Below are 27,181 nucleotides of genomic sequence, written 5' to 3' on the forward strand. Positions count from 1 at the left end.
AATGAGCAAAAAAAACAACAAGAAAAAATGATTCAACTATCAGTCAACTATATGCAAGACTTGACCAATTAGTGTTATTTTTAGTGACCAATTTAATTATTGTCTTGATTCATGAATAGATTTGAGATACCATTTCAATGGTAAAAATGTGAATTTCCCAGCCCTAACTGGATGCTGATCGCTGCTGCTTGCATCACTAATCCTTCTTAAATGTGTCTGTGAGACTCAGTAAGCCTGCGCTCCAGTAATGAGCTTGTCAGTTCATTACTTTAACCTTATTGTTTTTTCTCATGATTATATGATCTTATAATATACAGTAATATATAATAAACAGACATATTGAAGCTTTATTATCTGTGATGTTCTCACATAAGCCTCATAATGAAGTAGGAAGTCAAGTTATAGGCTACCCAGTTCTTGAAAGTTTTTTTGTCCTAGCCGTAATGAGCTGTTTCTGAGGAGAAACATTGTATACGGACAGACACTGAACTATATTTTATCATTTTTAAGGCAGCGACAGACTTTAAACTAAACCGGAGGAGAAGTGGGTAATTAACCACCATGACTGAGCAGAAAAAGTAAAAGATGGTGTATACTTATATAAAACTGCGCCGGCAGAGAATCCATTTAATTGCTCTGAGCTCTGTGGGAGGCAGGCACATGGTGGAAAAAAGCGTCACCACGGAAATTGCAAACATCTGTGTTGTGTTTTCAAGATTCTCTCAGAGATACTAAAAGAAAAAAGACTGATGCAGATGAGGCTCTATGATTTAACAAGAAGAACGTTTTTTCTTCCAACGTCTAGTATGAAACCATAAAGTTGAAGACTTACTTCCACTGTGGTCAAGGACGTAAAGTCAACTAAGAAGCAAAAGTCCAGATGACCGGTCCACATCATACTACCAACAAACCAACACAATAAATCCCTTTAACATGAATTACTAATTATCGTTCATAATAAATTGGTCTGGTTATGTACATTTAGACTTGCGGAGGTAACATATCCCAATTCCTGACACCACAGATCATAAAGAAACCAGAAACCATGTTGGTATTACAACTCACATATGTAAGGATCATGCTAACATAGAAGGAAAGTATTGATATTAAAAAGCAAATGAGCCACCACCTTGTTTATTAAAATATGCATGTTTTCTGTTTAGAACAGCACATTTGGACAGTCCTTGTACACACAGGTACACACAGATACACATTCTTTTCTTAACGTTTGTGCGGTTCCACGACTGTGAAACAGCTGATTAAATGTTAGGAACAAACTTACTGAGGGCAAACAGACGAACATCAGCTCAAACAAAAAAAAAGTCTACAAACTGAAAAAGAGATAAATATCTTATATTTTGGCCAAAGCTTTCAGGAGAGATACTGTTACTCTTCTTCTGCAGAGTCAACCAGTGGAAATACGGACAGCGCCACTTTGCCATTGCAAACCGCATTTTAGTCAAAGGGGGTATATGGTAAAATCCTGTTATCATGATTTAGGCACGCTGCTGCCGTTTCTTTTCTACAGTTATCAAGTTCAACCCCCGCCTCAACTGACTTAACGTCCCTCTGGTAACGTGGCAGCAATCTGGTCAAAAGAAGCCCACACTGCTGTATACCTGACACTGTGTAGGTGGCCGGTATGAATAAAGCTTTGTAATAGTCATTATGCACATATTTCAGCCTACAGGTAACCCTTTCCCTACATACTACAGATTCTGTCATCACAAGCACAATGGTTCCCCTGATTGTCCTACACAGAGAAACGTGTTTGTTGTTCGCATTCCTGCCTCTCCAGGTCTCTTCCTCATTCATGAAAGCAGAAAGACTAAGAAAGTGGATTAGGCATAGAAGGTAAAAAGGCAGAAAGAGATGACGACAAACAGAAAGATGGGTGAATAACAACTAAGAGGGAGATGAACAGGTGCAGAAAGCCTGAAAGGAAAACCATTGGAGTGAGAGCAGGAAGGACAGCCAGAAAAGAAGAGAGAGGGCCAGAAAAAGAAATGATTGACGTGAAATGCTGCTGCCGTTTCTCCTGAGCCCAATTTCATTGCCATTATGCTATATAATCAATATAATGATGCATAGTTTAGCAGGCTGTGGTTCTGCTCTGACTAGTGTAGTCGCACCAGTCCAGAGCTTCATTTCTGCATAACGCCTTTCCCCACTTCCTCCTGCTGCTGTGGACCATGACAAAGGACAAGAACAAAGGCCGTGTGTGGGCACAACTTATTCTCCTGAAGGCTGACGTGCAGCTAAGATTAGGAGGCCGGATGATGATGTCATTATTGCTACCATGTTTGTACGTAGAGATCTTTATACAATTTAAATAACTTATGCTTTCTGGTTTGATACAGTAATTTACTTTTAAATCATGAGGACAAACTGATCTTCTGACTGAATATGTATGTTCATGTTTTATTTTATTAAGTTCATGGGAATGGTTGTTATCACGTTGCTGCTGGAAGTAGTATTTTATCTCTTATTTCTCGCATTCTTTACTGAATTTAACGTTAAAGAGACATACAATAGTTCAATAGTATTTATAATCTTTGAAATGACAAAAATTAAGTTAAAAACAATGAGATGAGGGTAAAAAAAGGAAAAATAAAAGAGAAAGGAGCACAATTCAAGCGTATGACACTTGTTAAACACTCTGGAAAGCTGTTTCTCATTAAACATTTATAAAAACCTGCATACATTGTTAATGGGGTGTACATTTTGGAGTCTTGAATCATCTTCTTTCATTTCTGCTGTGTGGTTGTGCCTTGGCACAGTGCAATAATGTGATACCCAGGCAAATTGTTACCCAGGGATCCAAAGTTTGTGTCTCTCTCTTTCTGGCTCCCAGGTGGTAGAATTCACTCGTAGAAACATCAGCCACTGCCTACACACCATCTGTCTCTGTAATCCTCATTACTCACCTCTTGGAATGAAACACAAAACTCCTGCTAAGTCCCTGCAGCTTCGATTCTGAATTAGCAGCTGGTTCGCAGAAATAACACATAGTGGACGTGTAACCGATTTTCTGTCTTGTTCATAAGCTGTGTACTGCAAACATAACAGGAATCAGGAATCGTGTGACAACTGGACCAACCTCCAGCATAAAAAACATGGTGTTGAGAAGACTTCTTAACTGCTGGATACAAACTTCAACGAAAATCCCAAAGGCAGTGGCTTAAAAGATACATAACCCCCCGAAATGACCATTAGTAGATCATTTACTCCCTGGATTTGTAAAGAAAACCTTTTTTCTGTCATGCCTCCACTATGAAAGAAGAATCCAAAAACATGGAAAATCCTTGATGAAATTTAGATTAATAGGGGCTGCATTTAACTCTGCAAATATATCAAAACTCTCACACAGCTCGAGCAGTGTAATCAAAGTCTCATTTATCTAGTCATGTGCTCACTACTTTCCAAAACTACATTTTCACTAAAACCTTACTATTCAGAAATTGTCCTAATAGACAGTGTCACGCTTGCTCAGTGTATGGCTACATCCCTAATGTCCATTTATTTGGACTTTGTACAAGAAGTTGAGGAACGTACCTTTTCTTTTTTTTTTTGAAGATTTAATGCGTTAAAAATAATATAATTGAATCCATTAATCGATTTAAAAATAGATGTTAACTGCAGCCCGAGTAAAATGTCTTTCTGGCTGCACAAGACTTCTCTTCTCCTTAAAATATATGATCTGTTCTTTTTATGTAAATGAAGGTAGAACACGCATCTGAAGAGCCATAAGTGGTTGTACATTAAATGTACATTAAAGTGGTTCACTGAAGACGTGTCAGGCTCTCTCCTCAGCCTGTAATTGTGCAGGACAGTCGGTCAAAGCCACTGTTGAAGGGTTCTCTCAGAGAGCCGGGGATCTGCGTTTTCTACATGCACCGCTGAGTGCCATAATTACTTCTATCACATTTCAGCAGCCTGTGCAGCTCTCACACGTGGAGAGGTTTCACTTCTGCTCAACTAGTCAATTCCACATGCACGTCACACAGGCGAATAACATGAGGACACTGGTAGACACATGTTTTTTAAAGTTCTGGTACAAATTTAAAGTCAATCCACTGCCATTTTTCCTTGCCATAACTATTTCCCCCACCTCACCTGTGATAGTGCATGTAGGAAGCAAAAAGGACAAGTTAAATGTCTTATAGAGATAGAGTATACTGTTAGACTGTTGTTTGGGTTACTGCCCCATGTGGCCAACCGTGGTAGTAAATTGTTAATAAATTGGCACCCGTTGATCACGACATTGTCTTGTGCATGCAGTTTAAGAACGCCAAGAGCCGAAATAGTTTTTTACAGGTTTAAATAGTTTAAGTTACTTGTTCATTTAACAAAGCTTAAAGTTTATGTTGTCCATCTGCTATATGTACTGGACTTTTGCTGGACAACAAACCGTGAGGAACCTGAATGGACGTAATTTAGCGAAACCTTGTTGAGCATGTTTCTTGGTGATATAAATATGGCTTAATGGAAATTAAGAATGAAGCCATAACAGTGCATCTTTTAGTCAACTACCTCACATAGTGCAGACCGAATGTCACCGCTGATGGCTGCAGCTCCCCGACAAACTCCCCGACAGGTCCAGAAATTGTAATGTCCATTTGCCTCTGATCCGGGGCTTTTGTCGGGAAGCTCCCAAAATTGTTGTCACAAATGAAGCTAAGGAGCTAGCTATAGCTGTTGAAATCTATCAGCAACAGTTCTCATTATAACTGGTATAATCAACAGTCATCACATAGAAATGGAAGGGCTACTTCAGTCTACCTTTCTTTGAATAAGAGGACCTGTTGCTCCAAAATTTACTATCAATTTTGATGGTCACTCTGCCGTCGCTCTCATTGTAAACTGCATATGTAAGAGAATGGAAAAGTTCCTCATACGTAGTAACAGTAATTAAGGGCTGAGTACATAAAGATGTGATTATTCTTGGAGACATTTGAGTTACGAAGCCTTTTGTTTTTTAACTATAGTCTTTTTACAGATCAAACGCCAGCTTCTAATTCTAAGAAGTTCCTGTGAACTTTACTGAAAAACACCTGCAAATTCTCTCTGCTTTGCACATCCCCCCTTCACCATCACTCCAGGCAAACTAGATTACTCCTTGCAGAGTTATACAACCAGGAGCTCTTGAATATATTTTACAGACTGAACTACAGCTCTAAACCAGACCAGACCAGACAATGTATTCCCGGGAGAGGAGCGGGCCCGCCAAAACAAAACCTCTCCATTTAGTCGAGCTAAGCTGCTGACCTGATGTGGATCTCATATCTCGGCAGCGTCTCCCTCCAGCTACAAATATATGTGTTTTGTACTTTTCCATTTGATTTGGTGTCAGCGGTCAGGGATGATAATGGGGTAAACAGCATACAGCTCGCAGGGTGTCTGGCCAGCTGGAAAAAAATAGAACTTTCTGGAAACTTTGGTGTTATGTATTTGCATGGGAGGAGGAGGGAGGTGAAGGAGACCTAAAATACGTCAATGTGAATATGATTGTGTGCATGTGTGTGTGTGTGTGTGTGTCATGCTGTAACATTGAGCCCCAAGGGAGATAAGAGCAGATGATCGTCAGTCTCTCTCCTCCTTTAGCTTTGTGCTCCATTAGATGAAGTGATTAGAGTGGCACCACGCAGAGTAAAAAAACCCACAAAAGCTTCATGTGATGCACGAAGACAATTACAGCAGCCGAACAATACTTCCTTGTCCTTTTATATATAAATACATTGGACATATTTGAGGATGTTGTTATCATCAGTAACAACTGATGGTTGAGTGACGGTGTTCAACGGTGTTGAAACTCTTTTTCTTTATAAACCTGCCTCTCTCCATTCGATTCTCTGTATTCTATCTTGTGGACACAGTTTGCATGCTTGCTTGATCAGATGACCTGTTGTGTAATAAAATACTCTTTGTTGCAATTAGTAAGAAATAATTAAGAATGAGAAGAAGAAGTGTTCAGTTTTTTCAGTGTTTTGATTTTCTTTGTAACTCACGCAGAATTACATAGAATTTTTTCCAGGAAATTTACCAAACCTCAGAAATTCAATCTTTGGGGTTTTTATGTTTTTCAGCCTCAATTTAAAGTTGATAGATTCATAAATTATTTGAAAGTCACCAAAATGTTGTCCTCTTTTTTTCAAATTGTAAATGAAATGAAGGTGGTTCCTTAAAGCTTTCGGGGGTTCAAGTTTTTACAATGCAGCATATTTTTTAGACGCTACAACTAGAATTATGCATTGCAAGTAACTCCAGCACATAAAACTCTCTGAGCCTCCTCCTCCTCCTCCTCCTCCTCCTCCTCCTCCTCCGCCCCTGCACTGCTTTGTGACTCTGGGTTATAGTACACAGTGCTCTCAGACAGGGATGTGATGTGTTCATGCTGCGCAGCCGCCGCCGCGGGACCCGAGCAGCCTTTAGTGCTTAATTACCTGTCTGTATGGCGGAGATTTAGAGACATACAAAAGTAGGGCCACAACAGGGGAGCCGCTCCTAGAATTCATCTTCATTTTAATTGGGAACATTTTGTGTTGCTCCCTCCTCGACATAATAAACCAAAAGCCCGACAGCGGTTTCTAAAAAAACTCATCAATGCATAAGGTGTAGTCCGAGCCAGGTGATACTGAGCAGGGAACACATTGTAGGAGCTATTTATTTAATTGTTTATCATTGTAGATGTTTGATTATTTAGGTTACATTTTTTGATAAATTTCGAAAGATTTTTCTTTTGATAGTCATTCGTTTAGTTTAATTATGTTTTGTCGTTGTTTAGTATACCTAGTTCTTGGTTTGTTCGTTTGTTTATGAATTCGTTAACACTGTGGACACCTGCAGTTATATATTCCTATATAGTCTAGGCATATAGTAGGCAGGTACAGGACCAGCATGCACCAGGGTTGGCCTATGTTTTTTAGCAGAGCAGGTTTTTATTTTTTTTCATCCATTTCTTTGCTTGCTTGTTTTGTTTTGTTAAATAAATCATCAGAAACACGGATTCCTGTTTGGAAAATGCATTATTTTGCCCCCATAAACAAACCACAAACCCTCAGTCAGTGGCCTTAGATATTTTCTTATTTTTCTATTCTTTTCACCATTATCAACATCATTGCCATCATGTTTCTCATCACCATAAACAGTTTTGTAGCTGAAATATTAGATTTGATGATATCTCCAACAACAACGAAAAACAATAATCTCATAAACAGGCTGCTTAAAGAACATGAACTGAAGTAAAGAGCAACATTACTTTAGATGTTATTGCTGACTAAAAAATCTTCTTAATTGTGCTTTTTTAATGTTTTTTTAGAACTGACAGCCACTCAGAGACGTCTTGTTCAACCGGGTCAAGACCCTTAAGGATTTATCGAGGCACGACATTCAAACTCTGGCCCCCTCTGAGTCGAGCAACGTTTTTTAAGCAGCACACAGCGAGGCTACAAAGGGCCAGCTGCTGTTGCAAATTCTGGAGCTGTTTCGGGAAACCGAGTGATTTATGCCGGCAAATTGATTAATTTCTTCTGTTGATGAGCACCTTTTTTCCTTTGTGCCCATATGCTGCATTGGCTTTGAAAAAACCTGTCGAAAAAAACCCAACACATCTCCTCTGCCCCAGTGAAAAAGGTGCAGGGTTGGGTATAGTGATACAATTCAATATCACAAACTACAGCGTCAACAATCACCCTAGGTCAAATCTGCTCCTCTATGAACATTAACAGCCTCACTTGGCTGCAGGGCTTTGTATTGGGTCTCTGTTCTACAGGTGTTTAGATTAATCGCAGCTATTTTTACCCACTAATCTTGACAGGTTGTTATTGTGATTGCAGCCGCGCTAGAATCTGTGTGTACATCTGTAAATGTGCAGCGTATGTTTGATGAGTGCACAGCAGGCGTGTATCTGCTTTGAGGAACATTGTAGGAAATGGAAAAGCTTTGACCAGCTCTTATCAGCAACAGACAGTCCATAGCAACAAACCAGGCAGCAAAAATAGGTTTTAAAAAGCCCACCGGCTAACCTGCACTACACATCTCAGCTCTGCTTCTGCACAGAGAGATCACACAAGCTGCCGGACTTCTCACCAGTCGTGGTGAGACCGAATGTAAGCTCAGGGTTCAGGCGAGATGTGCATGATGGGAACAGCGACAGCGGTGGTATCTGACGAGGTTTGTAGGTCCGTCGTTTGAGATTTACATAAACAAATCCTTAATTATCAGCAAAGGCCACCAAAGTCTGGCTTCCCACCTGTTGTCAAATCCACTCATCTTTGCCAGCACAGCCAATAATTAGGAGACTGGCACACAGTCCCCGAGGAATCAATCATTTTAAATGTCAGCCATGCAAAAATTGGGTCGGCCCCAAACTGGAGCTTTTGCACCAAAACCAACGTATCCTCATACAAGAGTTCGTTTGATATCATATGAAAAGTTATTCCACATTACGTTGTCTTACGAATTTTCCAGCAACTGTGTCAATTTCCGGTCATTACGCGCATACATTCCATTATTTTTTTAACTCCTCTCTTCAAAGGAAATATTGTGAAAGATTGTGGTTTGGGTTACAATTACTAAATATGGAAGTGGCGTTACTTGAGTACAATAGCGACGTGACAAATCAACATTGATATATATGTAGGTGTGTGTGTTTGTGTGTGTGCGGGTGTGTGTGAGTGGGAATTTACTCAGGCACATGCTTCACTATCTGTATAATATTTGTAAGTAAACGCGTGTCACTCTACGTATTCTTTTGATGTCAGTGGTTTCGCGATTGAATATAATTGTGACTGTATTTAGTTTTGGAAAGCGATTTGTCACTCGCTAATCGGAAACTACTTTACCTCTGCTAGCATGGTGGAGGATAGTAAACAACTATCTGACTGGGTAAAGCCTGAACTAACCTCAACTGTCAAATCTACATTTTTAGGACTCTGAATGGATGCGACACCTGTGTTTGGAATGAGCATGGCGTGAAAAAAAAAGATCCCATGTGTCAATCATATGCAAATCTCGCAGTGTTTTATTTGCAAACTGCGAGTCACAGCGAGTGTGTGATTGCAGCCTGTGAGACCATATAAGTCTTGGTGGCAGAGAAAACACATCACACAGCGAGACAGGTAGACACTCTGTCCATGTCTGCCAGAGAAGACAAACAAAGGGAAGAAGAAGGGTGTTTGTTTTCAAAAGTTTGTTTTTAATATTAACTAGAAAAACAAAAGGCTTGCCCACCTCCTCCACCTGAGTCTACACAAAATAATTCACTGCCACCCTACGAGAGGAGGTTTCCCAATGCCAAAAAGTATTCTCTAGACAATCACAGTTTGTGCTGTTGGTAAACAGTGTTAAAAAATACAGCAGTCAAAACTCAATCAAAAGTAGTCATCAGTAAATGTACAGTAAAATAGTGTAGCAGTGTGGAGATCAAAACACTCTATTTACAATTAACAAAAGAGCAGCTGAAACCACAAAACAGACACTTTGTAAGCTAAAGTTAGCCTCTCGTCAATGGCGGCTATTTTAATACATTTCAAAATCATTTTCCACTCAATGACAAACACAGGGGGTTGAGCTCAGCCTCTAATCAATATTATAAAATGATCTTCTCCACACACTGATGTATAAATAGGATGAAGAGAGAGAGTTCACATTGCCACCACCTGTTCTTTCATTCTTTACCCTTTACCCAGCAGACTGCCTGTTGGATTTTTTCCCCCCCCACCATCAATGTTTGAGCTCGCCATGTGAATCGAGTTGTTTCCTCAAACAGGTCTCAGTTCTTTTACTCGTGACCTTTTAAAACATGGTTCATGGTATTGATTACACTGGTGTGCATTACTGCATTGACGCGTGCATAATCCGTCATTGGCTTTTTTGCTTTATGGAAACTGATGTTGAAACGTAGAAAAAAAGGAACAATTAAATATACTATGACCATTTGCATATCTGACTCTCTGAAAAATAGTAATTTGAGCACTAGAACAAGCGTTAACTGATATTTTGGGCATTTTGGGTCAGGGGAAACGAGTTTGAGACACAACATTGACCCCTTTTTAATTTCGATATGGCGAACTCATTAGCAACAGTTGTGTGTAATCTCTTTACACATCAAGCTGTTATGGTGAAACACAAGCATTCATTTAGCTGGTGAATGGAAGTCCAATATTCACTCCCATTTTAGCTCCGTTTTTGTTCTCCACCAACACCTGAGAGAAATATCTGTCTCTTTAGCTGCTTCAACGGCTGGTCGCTTACTGTGTCTGTCTGATGTTTCATGCTGGGCAGGTAGCATACCGTGATTTTAAATAACTTTTTTTGCTCAAAACAGCTGCCTGTTGTGTCTGGAAACAACGGTATGAGAGCAGTGAGAGTAAACCAAAACACAAACTGAAGTTGTGGGCTGAAAGATGTTAATGCTCCAAAGAGCTAACAGTCAAACAAGCAGTCAAGTGATCCACTGTTAATCTAAACATTTTGATTATAGCCACTTTAAAGTACTTTTATCTCCAGTGTTCTGAACATAAACCATCCAAATGTTCTTCATGAGCTTAACTTTCAGACAACATGGATGCACATTAACACATCTGTTGCTCTGCAATAAAACTGGGGCATGCCAACAACCTACCACAAACAGCTGTAATTGTGTTTGAGTAGGAAATACAAATTCATTAATATGAAAATTTCATTTAAGGAAATTGAATAAATTGTGCTCTCTAACATATAACATCGCTCTGCAAAACTCTTGAACAACGTATCCATTTGTTAAATAATTTGATTTCTACATTTTCCAACTACGTGAACTTTTCTTTCGTCCACATCACATCCGTTGTGATTCTCAATTACTGTTTGTACTGATTGAAGACTCACTCACCTGTAGTGTTGTTCTCTTTTTCAACACAGTCTGTATTTTAACAACAAGCAACACCATTAAACGAGACGGAGTAACCTACTGGAGGTGAACGTAGAGGATGTTATCACATCAGGTATTGGCGCAAAAGATGGTGGCTACACAATCTTTCTGCACATGATAATTGATGGAGAAGGTGCCAAACAGATAGCAACACTGCCGTTGTGAGATAACTGTAGTCAATAAGGATTTTGGCTCTCTGGTGACGTTAATCACAGAGAGAAAATCCCCAGATTCAGGATGTCTGATAATAAAAGGTGCAGTGGATTGATACTCCATAACTGCCATTTATGGTGCATAATAGAGTGTTTTTTGTTTGTTTACAGTTTGTGTTTGAACCTAAGTGTACCTGGTGGACCCAAATAAGGTGTAAAAAAGTGTGAGTGGCAGGGTGGTGTACCCAAGCATGGCCCCATCTCCACTTGTAAAAGTCATTACTCCGTTAATGGCAGCACGGTACTTCATAGCATCTCTGCTTCTGCTTCAATTATGGTTCAATTCAAGTCACTGCATCAACCAAACACTCAATATTCGGGGAGGGGGGGGCCTGCTGACTGAGAGATGTGAGGGTGATTACTGGTTCCTCGCTCCCTGATCAGAAGTCACTCAAGTCTAGATGTCTCTCCCAATCTCCATAAACGTCTTCACATTTTCTACTTGAGAGGAAGAGGAGGAGAGAGCGGGGTGGGTGAAGGTGAGAGATGAGTACAAACGTGGCCTTTTGTTCTCCACCTTCCTTCTTCATTGAGACTTGATGAGGGAAAAGAGGCGGAGGAAGAGGACGGGTGGACAGAAGCATGGACGATGGTCGATGGTCTGATTTCGCCTCAGAAAACAAATCATAGAAAAAGAAGTGACATTTTGGCCTTCATCAGTGGAAGTGAAAAAAGTGCAGGCAGAGTGGAGAACCACCGTTTTTCCCTCCTGTTTTTCTCCACTGTGTAAAAGTTCAGATGACTCCGTAGTCCCTGAGAGACTTGAGCAGAACCGTGTCCTTGATGTCGCTGAAGACCCTGCGGATGTTGTTGGTGTCCGTGGCGCAGGTGAAGTGCGGGTACAGAGTCTTCCACTCGTCCCTGTTGTCGCGGTTCACGGCCTGCTGCTCGTACAACTTGCGGATGTAGTTCTTGGCGTCCTCGGGGTCACGCCTCTTACCTGTCAACAGAAATGAGAATGAGATTAAAAGATGAATTTAGGTTCGGATCTGTCAAATGCTAGAAAGTTAACTATTAACTATAATCAATTCATTGTTTGTGATTTATTTTGTAACAAAAAACACCAAATGATCCTTTGTTCCATTTTTTCTCTTTGTCTGATAATAGATCCATCATTTCAGGGTTTTTTGGGGACTCTTGGGAGTCAAAACAAGCTATTTGAAGATTTAATTTGTGTTTTAGAATATTGTAACAGGCACTTTCTTCACTGACTTCATTTTCTTCTTACTAATTTCGAATAATCAAAAGTAAAAACAGCTGTTCATTGAAGCCTGAATAAATTGATTAAACTGATTAAAACAATAATAGAAAAAAGGAAATAAGGGTACAGAAAGGAAGAGATCAAGAATGTATAGCCATATGGACTAGATTGGATAAATTATAGATTAACTACCACATACCAGAAATCATTATTCATTCTCTTGAGACAAAAAGCAACCTCATCAAATAGTTTTGCTTGATATTTTCCCAGCTAGAGTAAATTTGTTGGATAAAGAGCAGTTATAGCTCACAAGTGCAAATTGAATGACAAAATGATTACAGGCAGTTTTCATCACCACAGGGATGGAATTCTATTGCTGGGGCTGACATTTTAAGCCAGTTTTCTTGTTTATTATTTCTATAAATCGTTATTACTTGATAACTACCTCTGTATTGTTATCAGGATGTTGTGATGACGTAAAAGCAAAAGCTGAAGCAGTGAAAAAAAGACAAAAAAAAGGCCTAGATAAAAACTTGAGCATCACATCACTGTTACACAAAGGCAATAAGAGCCGGAACAGGGGATCCCATTTCTTAGGGGACTAACTAACTAATAGTATTTAACAATATTGATTTGGTCCATAATTCTTTCAATTAATCTCTTTAATATAAAATGTTAAAAATGTTATGTAAAAAATTGTGCAAATGAAAAGTTTCCATGGCCCATAGTGATGTCTTCAATGTGGCTTTTTGTTTACAAATGACAAACAACAACTTTATCATATTTGATGGTAAACTGGACATTTTGGGAGTTTTGAACTGATGGTGGAATAAAACAGGCTACCTTGGGCTGTGGGAATTTCTTCCATTTTTTTTCATTTTATAAACAAAATTATTAATTGATTAATTAAGGAAATAGATAGACAATCAAATCAAAATAAGCATCCTTTGGTTGCAGCCCTTAATTACATATAAAAAAGCTGGAAGCAGTGATTGTTTGTAATTTCTTGCTTAAAAAAATACTTTGCGTCATTTATTTGACTAATCATTACAGCGCTAGTCAAATTCACCAAGTTTCTCACTATGTTAACATTTTATAGGACTACTGCAGGACTATTTGACAACACCAGCCTTCACATGTCGTTACAGCGGCGGTCAGAAGGGCCACACAGTCTCCACACAGGAACACGACAAACGGCAGCTAGAGGTAGGAACTGCTCAGAGTTGTTGTTAACGTTAGATTGACATCAAGTAGCTTGACCCTGTATGAGTCACAATTTTAACGCTGATGGTAAAACACAGTGGGCGTACACACACACACACACACACAATCAGTTGAAGTCCCTGATTCCCACCTTGCTCTCATACACACACAAACACCTCTCACACATTTACAACCAGGGGTTTGCGGGGGGTGCAGGGCTTGTGTGAAACTCAGTATCGGTCTAGGGTTGCCATGGGTAACAGAGGGAGAGAGGGTGGGGGGGGTCGCGCGGAGGTTGGGACTGTTAGGGCAACGCTTTACTGCCTTTCACACCAGCAGAGCTACAGGCTGCAGCCACATCATTAAACACACCTGGAAGTGACTAATTTGCAACCATGTGTGTGTGTGTGTTTGTGTGTGAGTGTTTGTATGTGTGTGTGCAAAGAAAAATAAATAACACTAGCTAAATAAGATGTAATGGTGGCTGGCTTTGCTGACACCAGGGCAGTGAAGGAGGGTTCAGATTCAGGGACAAACTGCGGCTGAAATCACTTTACAAAGGAAACGTTTTTTTTTTTTTAAATTACACATTTTTTCTCGTGGGTGCAGCAGGAAGTGATGAGGTATCTGCATGCCCAAAGCACACTGGTCAGAGGAGGTTAACAACATTTCAACCCTCTTTGTTTTTTTTGTCCGCACTGTGATGAGATTACACACCTGCAAAGTTGTTGCAATTTTGGTTGCTCCGCCCCCAGGATTTTTCTAATACTATGATTTCTGGTTTGAATGTTTGACCCTCTAATTTTAGCTTCACCAGATCCTTGGTTGCTTCCCACATTAAATGTGATAAACATGGAGCTGCAATTTAAACTATTGTTTGATGGCGGTACCACAGCAGCGGGTATCCAGCAAAAGTAATCACAATAAGTAAAGTCTAAGTTGATTTTTTCTCAACCCAAGGCGTTCAGTGAGCTAATGCAAAACGCAAGCTGCATAGAGTGGAAAAAGATGCAAAAGCAGGCCACTAAAATAAGGGCCTTTTTTAATTAACACTTAACACAAATTACAGCTTAGGCGGAGGGGATCGTTTTAGTTTGAAAGGGAGTTGGTCATAAACCAAAGTATTGGACAACTTACAATTTTAACCTGCTTTTGGAGCTTGAAGAAAAGTTAAGGGATCACCAAAGTTGTTACAGTTCATTCATTCACCATCATGAGGGGGAGCTGAATGTCTTGACATGACCAAGTCAACCCCATGGCGGCATTCATTAGTACCATGTAGCCTCACTATATAAAAAACGATCAAACAGGCGCATCCTCAGCTTACCTGTGAAGTTGGGGAAGTATCTCTGCAGGTCAGAGGTCTGGACTTTGTCCGCCAGGATGTCAGTCTTGTTGAGGAAGAGGATGATGGAGGTGTTGAAGAACCAAGGAGAATGGATGGTGGTGTAGAACAAAGCCAGACTCTCATGCATACGGTTCTGAAGACAGAGACAAGAGTCAGATACAGCACTCAGCTTTAGCTCAATAAACGGGGGGGAGAGGGAATAGCAAGACAGATCTGGATGTCTGAAGCAGAGAGGAAAGCAGTCCTTTAAGGGGGAGAGGGGGTGTATGGGGGGTCTGGAGCACACGGGCCTCTGTGGAGGTTAATGAATGTGTTGGCAGACTAAAAAGTGGCTGCGACAGATAAACTGCTTAGTGACAGAGGGTGGGAGGGAGGGACGCACAGAAGGGAGACCGAGTGCTCCAGGGGCTGAGGAGAGAGAGAGAGAGAGGGGGAGAGAGGTTTTCTTATACAAGAGTGAAACCTGCTGGTGGACGGATGAAACGTCTCCAGCGAGAAAAAGGTTTGGATGAGACGCACAGGAGAAGATGGACGGATGGAGGAGGTAAATATATTACGTTATATTTACTATATTCATTTATTTGTTTAACAGTTGTAGTTACTGGTTATTTTTAAGATTCAGATTTTTTGATTTAAAACCTCCAATCAGTTGATGAAACATGTTGCATTGTTAAAGATGAAAACGACCAAACTGTTTATAAAGCGGTTAGAAGTAGCTCCAGCTCGACTTATTAAGTTGTTAGAAGTCTGTTTGTATGTTAATGCTGCAGTAATAATAATCCAATAATATAGATCTGCAACTTACAATTATTTTAATAATCGATTAGTGTGTTAAACTCAAATAATATTTAATTGATTCATTTTCTGTCACTCAACTAATCTATTAATTGTTGCAGCTCTACAATTATATACTGTATACATACAAACAATTGGGTCTCCTCTGCATAATGATGAATACAAACTTATTATAGTATTGTGGTATAACTACTTTTACTTCAGTAAAGGATCTTAGTTCTGTTAGATGAGGTTGTTTCTATTATTTTGTCCACCTTTTACTGTAGTAGACCGAGTGAGGAAAGATTGATAAATGTCTCAGGGCTCTTACGATGGTCTCTCTCTCCTCCAGGACCTGGTCGTACTCGCTGAGGGAGGCCAGGAAAATGAGGGAGGTGACATTTTCAAAACAGTGAATCCACTTCCGACGCTCCGACTTCTGACCGCCGACGTCCACAATCCTGTCAGCGAAACGGAGGAGAAGTTGTAAGTAAGAGTACAGTCTGAATCCTCCGATAAGGAATCCAAACTGGCAATCATGAGTGCTAATTCTGTTCAAATAAACATAAATAATAAAGCTTAGACTCTGAGGTTAAAGTGGAAATAGACAAGTGTTTTTCCTTTTCATTATAAAGAAAGTGTTGATTGCACAATGTAACGGCTGTAGAATGATGATACGGCGTTTAGATTGGTTCCCTATAAGCCTCACTTTCACTATGTAGTTCTGTCTGCCATTTTTATAGCACAAAGGAAGTGGGTCAACCATTGCACAACCAAAAAAGGAAGAGGATAGCGCTTTTGTTTACATCTGTAAGAGTAATAATGTAAGCAGAAATGTCCTGTGTTGTTTGGTAGATGCTAGGTTGTGAAGAAAAGCGGGAAGCGATCCAGTTGTATTTGCGACAATAATACCACTTGGAACCTTTAAAGGCGGAGGAGGGAAGTTGTCTGTTTCGATATTCAATTGCTGTGATTTCTACACTGTTCACCTGATATTGACGGAAAAACACTCAAATAAACATTAAAAGTCAGAGCTTTAATCTTAATGTTGTTACTTAATGTCTCAACAAAACCCTGAAATACTAACAGATAATCAAAAATTAGAATGGTTGTTTAATTTGAATGTGTTTGGTAACTCCAAAGCCTGGAAAATAAATCAAGATGGATTATTTGATTTGCATATAATCTGATTGATATCTCCAGTATTATATAGTGTATGTTTTTGTCAGTGACTAATTCACCTTGATGTAGACAATAAAGAACTGAAAGTTTTAGTTTTTTTACTTTTTATACTTGTTAGGGTTACTGTATCTTGCTTTCATGACTTCTTGGTGTCTTGCTAGTGTGCAGATCGTGCATAATGGTTTGCATGACACATCAATAACAAGTTTCATCCGTGATTCGTCAAACCATGTCACAGCTTTTCCTCCATTAGGTTATTTTAACACTGAGCTCTACCTCATGATTTAAGAGCAGGTGTCATTTTATTTGGGAACACACTGTTCCTCCCAAGTTAACCTTGATCTTTGTCTGCTTAGCTGTAGTCAGATCCCCCTCTGGCTTCAGAAAGAAACATGTTATAAATAAACCTCACTTCCCGGCAGGGGGGCTTTGTACAGACTCGATCAGAAACGTGATCCTGTTGCCTCCAAACGGGCGTGAGCAGGCAAAGCCATGCAGTGAATGGTGTCAGTATTAGATTCGTTTTGTCTGACAGGTTGGTAATCTGAAGACCGGCCACCTTAGTGTGATTTTCTTGATGGTGAAGGAGTAGTCGTGGATGCCCGTGGTGGGGAATCGAACTCGCAGCACGTCCTGTTCTGTGGGGATGTAGTCTGGGGCCGAGATGCGGTCCAGGTTACTCATGTAGCTGAAGAAGAAAAGAAGGAGAGAGAACGTTTAAAAGAGATTGTTTGACACAACAGGAGACTTCCAGTAAAACATAACGTTTCTGTTTACACCACATCCAGCCTCGACCGTGTTAAACAAACCGAAGGGACACAAGATATACGATGGTATATATAAAAAAAAAAAACTGTGATTAAAAATACAAGAAGGGGAGTGGAGGATGTCCATATCGGCCTGTGTACAGACGACGGCTTTATGGCCGGTGTTGATACAAGCTGTCATTAGCTGCTGCCGGTCTCTTATCATACACACACCGCGATGATTGAGCTGCTGGGTAAACACAGAACAGGACAGCAATAGAAAAGAGAGAAAAAAACAGAGGCAGGCTGAGCCTTTTGTTCTGTGACACATCGGATACTTTGAGCGTGAGACTCATATCTACTGCATGTTAAATATTTTCATGTTGATTAAAAAAGACACAGACTCGACGGTAGCTCTGTACTGTGATGTAATCAGGTGCTCCTTATCACTTTGCTTCCTCAAATACTCTTTGATCAACTGGTGGTTTGAACATGTTACACAGTACAGTCTGTTCAAATAGCCCCCTCCAGTGGTCTCAGTACAAAATAACTAGAAACTTGTTGTCGCTGCTACAATGACGAACAAGGATGTGGGACGGAGACCAAGGAAAAAACTAAATTAAGAAACCAAGTCAATAAAAAAAGAATGCCCTCCTTTTAGGATAATAATATGACTGTTTGCTTGAAAACAGAAACATAAAAGAAAACTACAACTAAGAATATAAAAGCACTGAACAAATCTAATACATACACACAGCTTCTCCTGCTCTCCACGTACAAAGGTCAGATGTGGCATAAAAACAAACAATACAACAATATGTCGCCACACGTTCTTTTGTTATACACGAGTTAGTACCGAAACTGTGATGTTGTCACTGCCGTTGTTTTCTTTCTTTGCCACATATATAATATTTAACTTTATTGTATGTTCTGATTACTTTTTTACACCTCTTTGATATCAGAATGATAACATGTGTACATGTTGCCGTTTGTGTTCAAAGCTCTTATTCCTCGAGTCTTTTTAGCCATATGACAAACTGTTTCATGAGCGGGTTCTTGAATTTTCGGTCATATATCAACTTAAGTATCGTGGTGTTTTGAAATTTTGGTCAGCCAACCAAATTGAAGATGTCAGTTTGGATAAGCGTTTTTTAACGATTGGATGATTAATCACTGATATGGGCGGCTGTGGCGTAGTGGAGAGCAAGGTAGTTCTCCAATCAGAGGGTCGGTGGTTCAATACCTGGCTTAAGCAGTCGATGTGTCCTTGGGCAAGACACTTAACCCCAAGTTGCTCCCGAAGGCTTGCCATCGGTGTGGACTGGATGTTGCATGAATGTTAGTTAGAGTCTGATGGTGGCACCTTGCATGGTAGCCTGTCATCAGTGTGTGAATGGGTGAATGATATGTAATATACTACTGATTGTAAGTCGCTTTGGATAAAAGCGTCTGCTAAATGACTGTAATGTAATGTAATGATATTAAAAGATAATCAAGAGATTAATAAATGACAATAAACGTTAGTTTCAGGCCCAGTCATAATAATATAACAATATACCCCTGAAACCACTAAAACGCTTTGCACATATTAATCTTTTAATCCTAGATGTCTCTTTAGTAAAGTATACAGTAAAAACATATACCATAGTAGATTATTTCTATTTTGGGAATATAAGAGTATAAGTTTTTGTGTGATATCACATTTGGCAGCTTGCAGTGACAGTGTTTGATCATGTGACGCCGTCTGATCGCCTGTCCTAGCTCAGGGTGTGGTACAGCGTACGGAGCTTTGACTTCCACTGCGACACGGCTACTCACTACTCTGTGGAGTCAAGGAGCTGGTACTCGCAGCGCCGGCTGTAACAGACCCGGATGCCCGAATCTGCCCAGAGGCGTCGGATTGCGTCAACGTAGCCTCGCTCCAGCTGGCTGACATGCACTGTGTTTATGTCCTGCAGCCACTTGGCGTAGATCTGAAAGACAATGAGAGATCGGTGTGTTACCAACACCGTTTTTGTGACTTTTTACAAAACTCTTCAGTGTTTACAGTGACACTGCCTGTTTCCTTTTATAGACTACAACATGCTGAGTGTGTGTTTTTGTTCCGCTATGTTTGATGCCTCTTGTTTAATGTGGGCACTATCTCACAGTTCCAGTGAATGTGACTTGCCCTGATATCCGCACATCTGTGCATTTGTGTTTGTTTGTGAGTGAGTGAGTGAGTGAGTGAGTGTGTGTGTGTTCATGTACGTTGAGGTAGGGGTGGGTACTGGTATCTTTTAAGGTATCAAACGAAATAACCCAGAACAAAGTAGTATCTAAACTTCTCCAGTCTAACGATACCTGCAAACAATCGTTTTTTGGCTCAAATCCACAAAAAAAGACTTTTTTCTATGGTTCTGCTAACAGCCAATCACCGCAATGTTCTTCACTTAAATGCGACATGTGATTGGCTCACTACAACAACAGATACAACAGCCTGTATACGACTCTGAACACAGATGTCTGAGCCGGTGGCTAGAAGCTAACAGCGCGAACAACAGTAACAGTGGTGACAGAGCTAACAGTTTAAACCCGTGGGGGAACTGGAAAGTGGGCGTGGCTTCTGGGATATCACCGTCCGGCCTCGTACCTCGTTCTCGGGGTTGAAGTAGGGGATTTTGAGAGTGGTCATGGCGCCGGTCATGGCCTTCATGGCTGTGAGAATGTTCTGGAAGATGCATTTGGAAAAGGTTCGTCTCTCCTCCTCTGAGAAGCCTCGTCCGTGGATGATCCTCATCTGTCGGATGAAGGTGGTTTTCCCGCTCTCACCAGTACCTGAGGAAATAATAATGAACATAAATCATTATTACAATTGTCTTCAGGCAGCAAGGTTACAACACATACAGAGGGAGAACGACTTCATTCTCTGCTCTGGTAGACATAACTCCACTTTATATTCACGTAGCAAATAGTTGTTTACTTTTATGTTAATGCTCTAAATATAGAATTTATCACCTTTAAGTTGTTGTAGGAATAGAATATATAAAATAGCTTGATGTAGTTGAGTTTTTTCATGATAAATGTTATAGAAAAACAGTAAAGGGAGAAGTGTAAATTATTTAATTAATAACAATAACAAGCCATTGTTGTCGGCTGCTTTGACAAGTCAAACACAGGCTTAAGGAAAGAACGGTAGTGGTAAAGTCCAAGTTGTCAGAAGCTGATTTTTTTTAACCAGACAATACTGTGAGTTATTACAGCGTGGGCTCTCATCTACTTCAGCAGTTAAGAGATGAAAAGATAACAACCAGTAAACCACAACAGAAGAACAAGATGACTGATTGACACTGTTGAACCGGGCGTCACTCTAACAGATGCACATTTTCTCTAAGCTGCTCATTATCAGCCTTGGGGTCAAATAGAGTCGAAGATAAAAAAGAAAAACTTGATTTATTTTATTTAACAGCCTCATTTTAATGATTACTGTATTGAGACTTTACAGCTTCCTTTATTTTATCTATGTAAAAATAATATATCAGCTGCAGAGCAAACGGGATTTAGTTGTTTAAGAGCGTCGCCTGCTGCTCTGTGGATGTGTATCATTCAATCAGCCATCTGCAAGAGGAAGCAGAAACTCTTCTCATTCCACCCAACGCTCTCCTGTTACTTCTCAAAACTACGATCGAAGAATAGCGTTTAATCCTCCAACGGAACCGTGCTGAAACAACACAAATGTTTGCTTACTGTCTTTCTGCAAAGTGAGGCAGGAAATAAGACTGGGAAATGATTTTATGTTATTGTTTACTGTCTCTTCATATCAAGACAGGGTTTCCCCCAGGAAGTTTCCTGAGCTGGTAATCCCCCCCAAAAGATCCTGATGCATCTTGTGTTGTCATAATTTCAGTTTTGTTAAAGATAAATATAACACTAAACAAAAGAAACACTCAAGTACGAGGTATATGAAATAGTGCCTTTTAAGTGTTTTTGTACTTTTTACAATCGAGGCGGCAGTGGTCCTTATTTTAGCAGAGGTCGCCCACCTTCACAATAAAACAAAACACTGCAGGAAACCAGCTGTACACTTGTCAAATTAAGATGTTGTGGTTCAATTAACCGATCAGTCAATCAAAAAGAAAATACATCAATACTTTGAATAATTGGTTCATCCTTAGTCATTCATCAGTAAAGCAAAAAAGCCAAATATTCACTGGTTTCAACTTTTAAAATGTGAGTATTAGCTTCTTTTTCAGTTTTATTGCATTGTAAATTGAATAACTTTGGACTGTTGGATCTTTTGTTTAGACAAAAATATTGAAATAATCAGCAAATTTGTTGTTTGTCAAAACTTTGACAGAAATTTAGATTACAGTATAAAATGTATATAGTATATAAACATAGAATTGAATTGAGTAGATCTGCCTCATTGTCACCGATATCCAGCTATTCGAGTCATTATCAGCCCGATATCTGATATCATGATGAATATTGGTGCTTCCCTATATGTACCTGTCAGCTACCTATGTACCTATCTTACTCCACTGGAACATTAAGCAAGAAACGCCTTAGCTAAAATGTCCCAGGTTCGATTCCTTCCTTGGGACCTTTGTAGCAAGTCACACTCTCTCTCTCTCTCTCTATCTCTCTTTATCTCTCTCTCTCTCCTTACCCCATTTCTGCACTGTCCTCCATCAAAAAAAAAGTCATCCAACCAGCTGTGAAGCAGGCATGTAAGTTTCTGTGGTTTCAGGTACAACCGATCCCAATCAGGACCATACTTTGCATACTCCCACAGTGACACATGCCTCACATAGCTTTCTCACTTGGCTGCAGGTCACCAAACAGGCCAAGCAGTTTTAATGTGCTTGGCAGGCGTTCCTTTGATATTGACCTCTTATTTTCCAGTATTATATATTGTATTTGCTTAATAAATACATCCGCCATCACTGATGTTTTTTTGTTTTTTTTTGTCTTGTTTTGCTCTCATCACAAGATGAACAAAGTGCTCTCTGTGTGTATGTGTGTGTGTGTGTGTGTGTGTGTGTGTGTGTGTGTGTGTGTGTGTGTGTGTGTGTGTGTGTGTGTGCAGTCACTGACCCAGCAGCAGGATTTTAATTTCCCTCCTCTCCTTCTTCTTCTGCTGCTTGAGGATCCTCTTGATCTCTTTGTCCACGGCGATGTTGGTCTTCTCCTCCTCGGACAGGCAGCACAAACACCTGCGGTGGCACCACTGCCAGCAGCCCGCCATGCTCAAAGCCTCTGAGATCAAACTGTTAATGAATAATCAGCTGATGAGCGTAATGAGCCGTTAAGGACCGACCATAAAACTCGTCCGTCAAATTGACCAGTGGCCATTTGATGTCTTTTTCTAGTTTTTGCTTTTCTTGGTGACTTATTAGACACACACACACACACACACACACACACACACACAACACACACACACACACACACACACACACACACACACACAGCGCAGGAGATCTTACTTCCCCACTGCTGAACATAATCAGCGCATGTGTGAACAAGTCAGAGGTTAACTTTAAATGGTTTTTCATGCGTTTACAGTGAAGCAGGAGCCAATTATTAAGCCATCTTTGCAATAATCACCTGTTTGAGAGTGCTTTAAATAAACTTCTGCTGCTGTGATTATTCAAGTTTATCCAAGAGGAGTTTGGAAAATACAAAACAGACAATAAAAAAAAAAGCTCCTTACCTTCAAATCAGTCCGTCACGCTCCCTGAAGTCGAGCAGGTCCGCGCTGTGATTGTTCCATTTCCCAGCGCGTCCCTCCGGTCCACTTCCACTTCCACCTTACCTAATACTGTGGCTGAGGCGCACTGGCAACGTCGTCGTTAACCAGCTGATTATGGAGTTTAAACAACTTGTTTCTTCTTTTCTTTTCTTTTCTTTCCAAGCCCACAGGAGACAACCTGCCGCTCGGGAAAGTCCACCGCGCCTACAGAGGAATGTGCAGCTTCTGTGGGCCGCTGGAAACGCTCTGTAACAGGAATGCGCTGTGGGCGACGACGCGGCAAGACAGCGGCAAACAACCGCATCAGCGCCGCAAGGGAGTATGTTGTGCCTACAAAATAAAAGTTTTTAGACAGTAATGCGTAAAAGACATTGAATTCATATACATTACATTACATTACATTACAGTCATTTAGCAGACGCTTTTATCCAAAGCGACTTACAATCAGTAGTATATTACATATCATTCACCCATTCACACACTGATGACAGGCTACCATGCAAGGTGCCACCATCAGACTCTAACTAACAACATATACATTGAATGTGTTGTATCTCTGTTATGCTGCTCATTCTGTACACATGACATCTATTGCGTTCTGTCCATCCTGGGAGAAGGATCCCTCCTCTGTCGCTCTCCCATAGGTTTCTTCCTTTTTTCTCCCTGTTAAAGGAGTTTTTTAGGGGAGTTTTTCCTGTGCCGATGTGAGGGAAGGACAGAGGATGTCGCATGTGTACAGACTGTAAAAGCCCTCTGAGGCAAATTTGTAATTTGTGATTCTGGGCTATACAAAATAAACTGAATTGAATTGAATTGAAAAGACACATATTATGAAACTGGGTAAATTGCTGGGTTAAAGCCAATTGTAAAACAAGCAGTGTACTTAAATACAATGTTATGATACTTGTACTTTATCTGTGCGTTGCAATATCATGCTGTATACGTTAACATCAAAGGGAAAGAAGGGGCTTTCTACTCCACTACAACAGCTATGGTTAACATAGACAAATTAGCATGATGAAACATATGATCATTGTGTGAGGTAAGATGCAATTTTATGTAATTAATTACCCAATAGTGTGTTTTAAAAAATAACCATTTTTTTCTAAACTCTCACTTAAGGTACACTTTGTGTAAAATGCTGCAATACTTTTTACTTAAGTGACATTTGGAGTTATTTACTTTTTCATGTCGGAAAAACACCTGCTGTATGACATCAATGAATTGTGACCAAAGGTGCAACACGATTAAGAAGTTAAATCCACTGTATCGAGTGCAGCAGTGTGTGATTCATTGTTGATACTGACCACTCCAAAGCAAATACCAGTAAGTTGTTCAGGAGTCTCTCATGACGTGAATGGATATGACAGAATACACAAAACTGTTAGAGCAGCCAAACCACAATAATGTGTTGACAACAAATGTAATATCTTATGTCTACAACTGAGTTTTGCATAACTGAAGTTCCCGGTTCATATATATATATATTCCTTTATTGATCCCCATGGGGGAAATTCAAGTGTTGCAGCAGCTCAACTACACAGAAACAGATAATAAATACACATATTATACAATAAAATAAAAATAAAAATAGAATAAAATAAAAAATAAGAATACAAATAAAAAATGTACAGTATATCCACATGGGGGGCTGGTCAGCATGATGACAGACTGTGGTCTCCGCTGTTGTTGTACAGTCTGATGGCAGTGGGCACAAATGAGCGTCTGAAGCGCTCCGTCCTGCTCTTTGGTAGAATCAGCCGATGGCTGAATGAGCTGCCCAGCTGCCACAGTTCCTCGTGGAGAGGGTGAGAGGGATTGTCCAGGATGGCTCCGAGTTTGGCCTTCATCCTCCTCTCACCCACTGACTCCAGACTGTCCAGCTCCAGACCCACCACAGAGCTGTCTTTTTGACATTTTGGCCACTGACTAGAAAACTCAAGTTTATGATATTATGATGACTCTCAACCACATACATTTCTTCTGTTCAATTTATGTGTCATGGAATAATCACTGGAACCTTTGGCATGAAGTTGGAGTCTGTGTTTTAGGTTCATGAGAAAGAGTGTATCTCCAAAAAGTTATAAAAGTCTAACGAGTCAAATGTTGTTTTTGCATGTGTTATCTATTATCCTGTTCATGTATGTCTTTTGTCTTTACATTATTTACTTACTTTAGTGGTTAGCATGAGGCTCCACCAAAAGCGTTGTGCCTGGTCAGGAAACAGCCTTATTTTGAAAAGGGTGTACCGGAAGTTGTGATGCCTTGATTGCGTGTGGTTTGACGGCAGTATGAATGAGTGCGCTGCTCTGCGGATAAAGTTTCGGCTGCTGCTGCAGAGGCTCCACCGCTTCATGTTACAGCTCGAGTGAAATCACGGACAGAAGTTTCACTGAGTTATTATTTATTATATAAGCTGATAGTTTAATTTTTAACATTGCCAGATTTGAGCTCATAACATTTTTTAATGATTTATTATCTTTTGTTGCTCAGTGTACATTTGGAAACTTTACTAGTTGACCTTAATTCAAAATAATCAACTTTATATAATATAAAACATATAGAAATACTAACATCTTAAGCATTTACTATTTACATGTTATTAATAATTATATATTAGGACACCCACAGCATAAAAGTAAATAAATCAAAGTCTCTATAAAATCAGTAATATTACAAACACGTCATAAGTGCCTGTGGGAATCACACCGGTGTATCAGAGCAGGTTATTAATCCCTGCAGGTGTTTTTTCGAAAGCAGAGATGAAGAGTACAACAGGTATTTTGTCGCTCCTCCTCAGCTGCTATTTGGGTGTCAATCTTTTGTCTCAGCCTGCAGAACCGGTTGGTCCAGGCTTTCATGGTCTCAGATATTGAGATCACCTGAGCTCTGCATTGCCATGGGAACAAGGTGAGGTGAAAGACCAAGAGAGAGGCGTGTGTGGACAGGAGGGTTATATTGTGTACGTTTATAAAGCATAGGAATACAAATGTGTGTTACATTACACATGATGAATTTGAGTTGATGTGTCATTATATAATTATCACAGTATTATAGTAAGTAGTTATAGTAGTTATTTGTTAACATTTGTGAACTCTTGCTTCAACAAATGTTTGTGTGTCTATTTCCACTTTTAAGGAATTTCCTCCTCTACATTCTCTGGCATCAAAGATGGGTTTTTGACAATAAGTCAAGATGAAATCCAGAGACGATGGAAGAGAGAAAGAGAGAGAGAGAGAGAAGGAAAGGAAGGAAGAAAGCCAGACAAGGCGATTAGGCAGTCCTGCACAGCATGTAGGTGTGGACTGACAGTATCAGGAAAAGTAGTTACCTCCTCCTTCCAGTTACAGGAAGTCAGGGACATGTTGTGTTCTCATGATGGCAGAGGTAAATAATCTGAATCTCTAAGAGTGATACAGCACTTTATATGATGAGTTCATCTCCGGAGGATGTCGTTTCCTATTCGTTACAGGCAGCAGCAGCAGCAGCAGCAGCAGAGAGCCCGGCAGGAAGAAGAAGCTCGAGGAGAGGAGACTTTGTCCTCTGTAGCTGGCTGCTGTGGGAAACAGACGAGGATCAATTATTAATCTGACACTGACACAGTGGAGATGATGGAGCACCGCAGTCTGTTTCCTCTCACGATAACTTAGCTTCTGCATCCAGCAAGAGTGATCATTTAAACACAAGATTTGAAAGCAACTTTGTTTAGGAGAATGCAACATTTTTGTTTTATCTTTCTCATGAGATTACCGTTAAATGTCGACCACAAAACAATTCTAATTCAATTAAAGTACACTTTTTTTGTTTCACCTGGATCAAATGGTCTTTAATTGGCCACTTTAAATGGTTCACAACCTTTGTGGGCTTGAGAC

General features: G+C 40.0%; 1 protein-coding gene across 1 annotated transcript; it reads right to left on the reverse strand.

Annotated features, from left to right (window-relative positions):
* Positions 1-9,285: 9,285 nt before the first annotated feature.
* LOC129094873 (guanine nucleotide-binding protein subunit alpha-11-like) lies at positions 9,286-23,517 on the reverse strand. The gene is made up of 8 exons (XM_054603166.1): positions 23,271-23,517; positions 22,652-22,824; positions 20,208-20,392; positions 19,394-19,548; positions 17,389-17,517; positions 15,979-16,108; positions 14,853-15,006; positions 9,286-12,061 (listed from the first exon to the last, which is right to left on the reverse strand). The coding sequence occupies exons 2-8, from the start codon at positions 22,800-22,802 to the stop codon at positions 11,856-11,858; spliced, it is 1,110 nt and encodes a 369-aa protein (XP_054459141.1). The 5' UTR covers positions 22,803-22,824; positions 23,271-23,517; the 3' UTR covers positions 9,286-11,855.
* Between the last annotated feature and the right edge of the window lie 3,664 nt (positions 23,518-27,181).

This window comes from Anoplopoma fimbria, chromosome 8 (assembly GCF_027596085.1).
Source record: "Anoplopoma fimbria isolate UVic2021 breed Golden Eagle Sablefish chromosome 8, Afim_UVic_2022, whole genome shotgun sequence".
NCBI lineage: Eukaryota > Metazoa > Chordata > Actinopteri > Perciformes > Anoplopomatidae > Anoplopoma > Anoplopoma fimbria.

Bases quoted from the DNA above. Each gene is read 5' to 3' on its own strand.
- LOC129094873 (XM_054603166.1), bottom strand. From the start codon at position 22,802: ATGGCGGGCTGCTGGCAGTGGTGCCACCGCAGGTGTTTGTGCTGCCTG. The intron at 20,393-22,651 runs GTCAGTGACTGC...TTATTTCCTCAG, and splicing joins AATTAAAATCCTGCTGCTGG to GTACTGGTGAGAGCGGGAAA. The intron at 12,062-14,852 runs GTAAGCTGAGGA...TTCTGTTGACAG, and splicing joins ATACTTCCCCAACTTCACAG to GTAAGAGGCGTGACCCCGAG.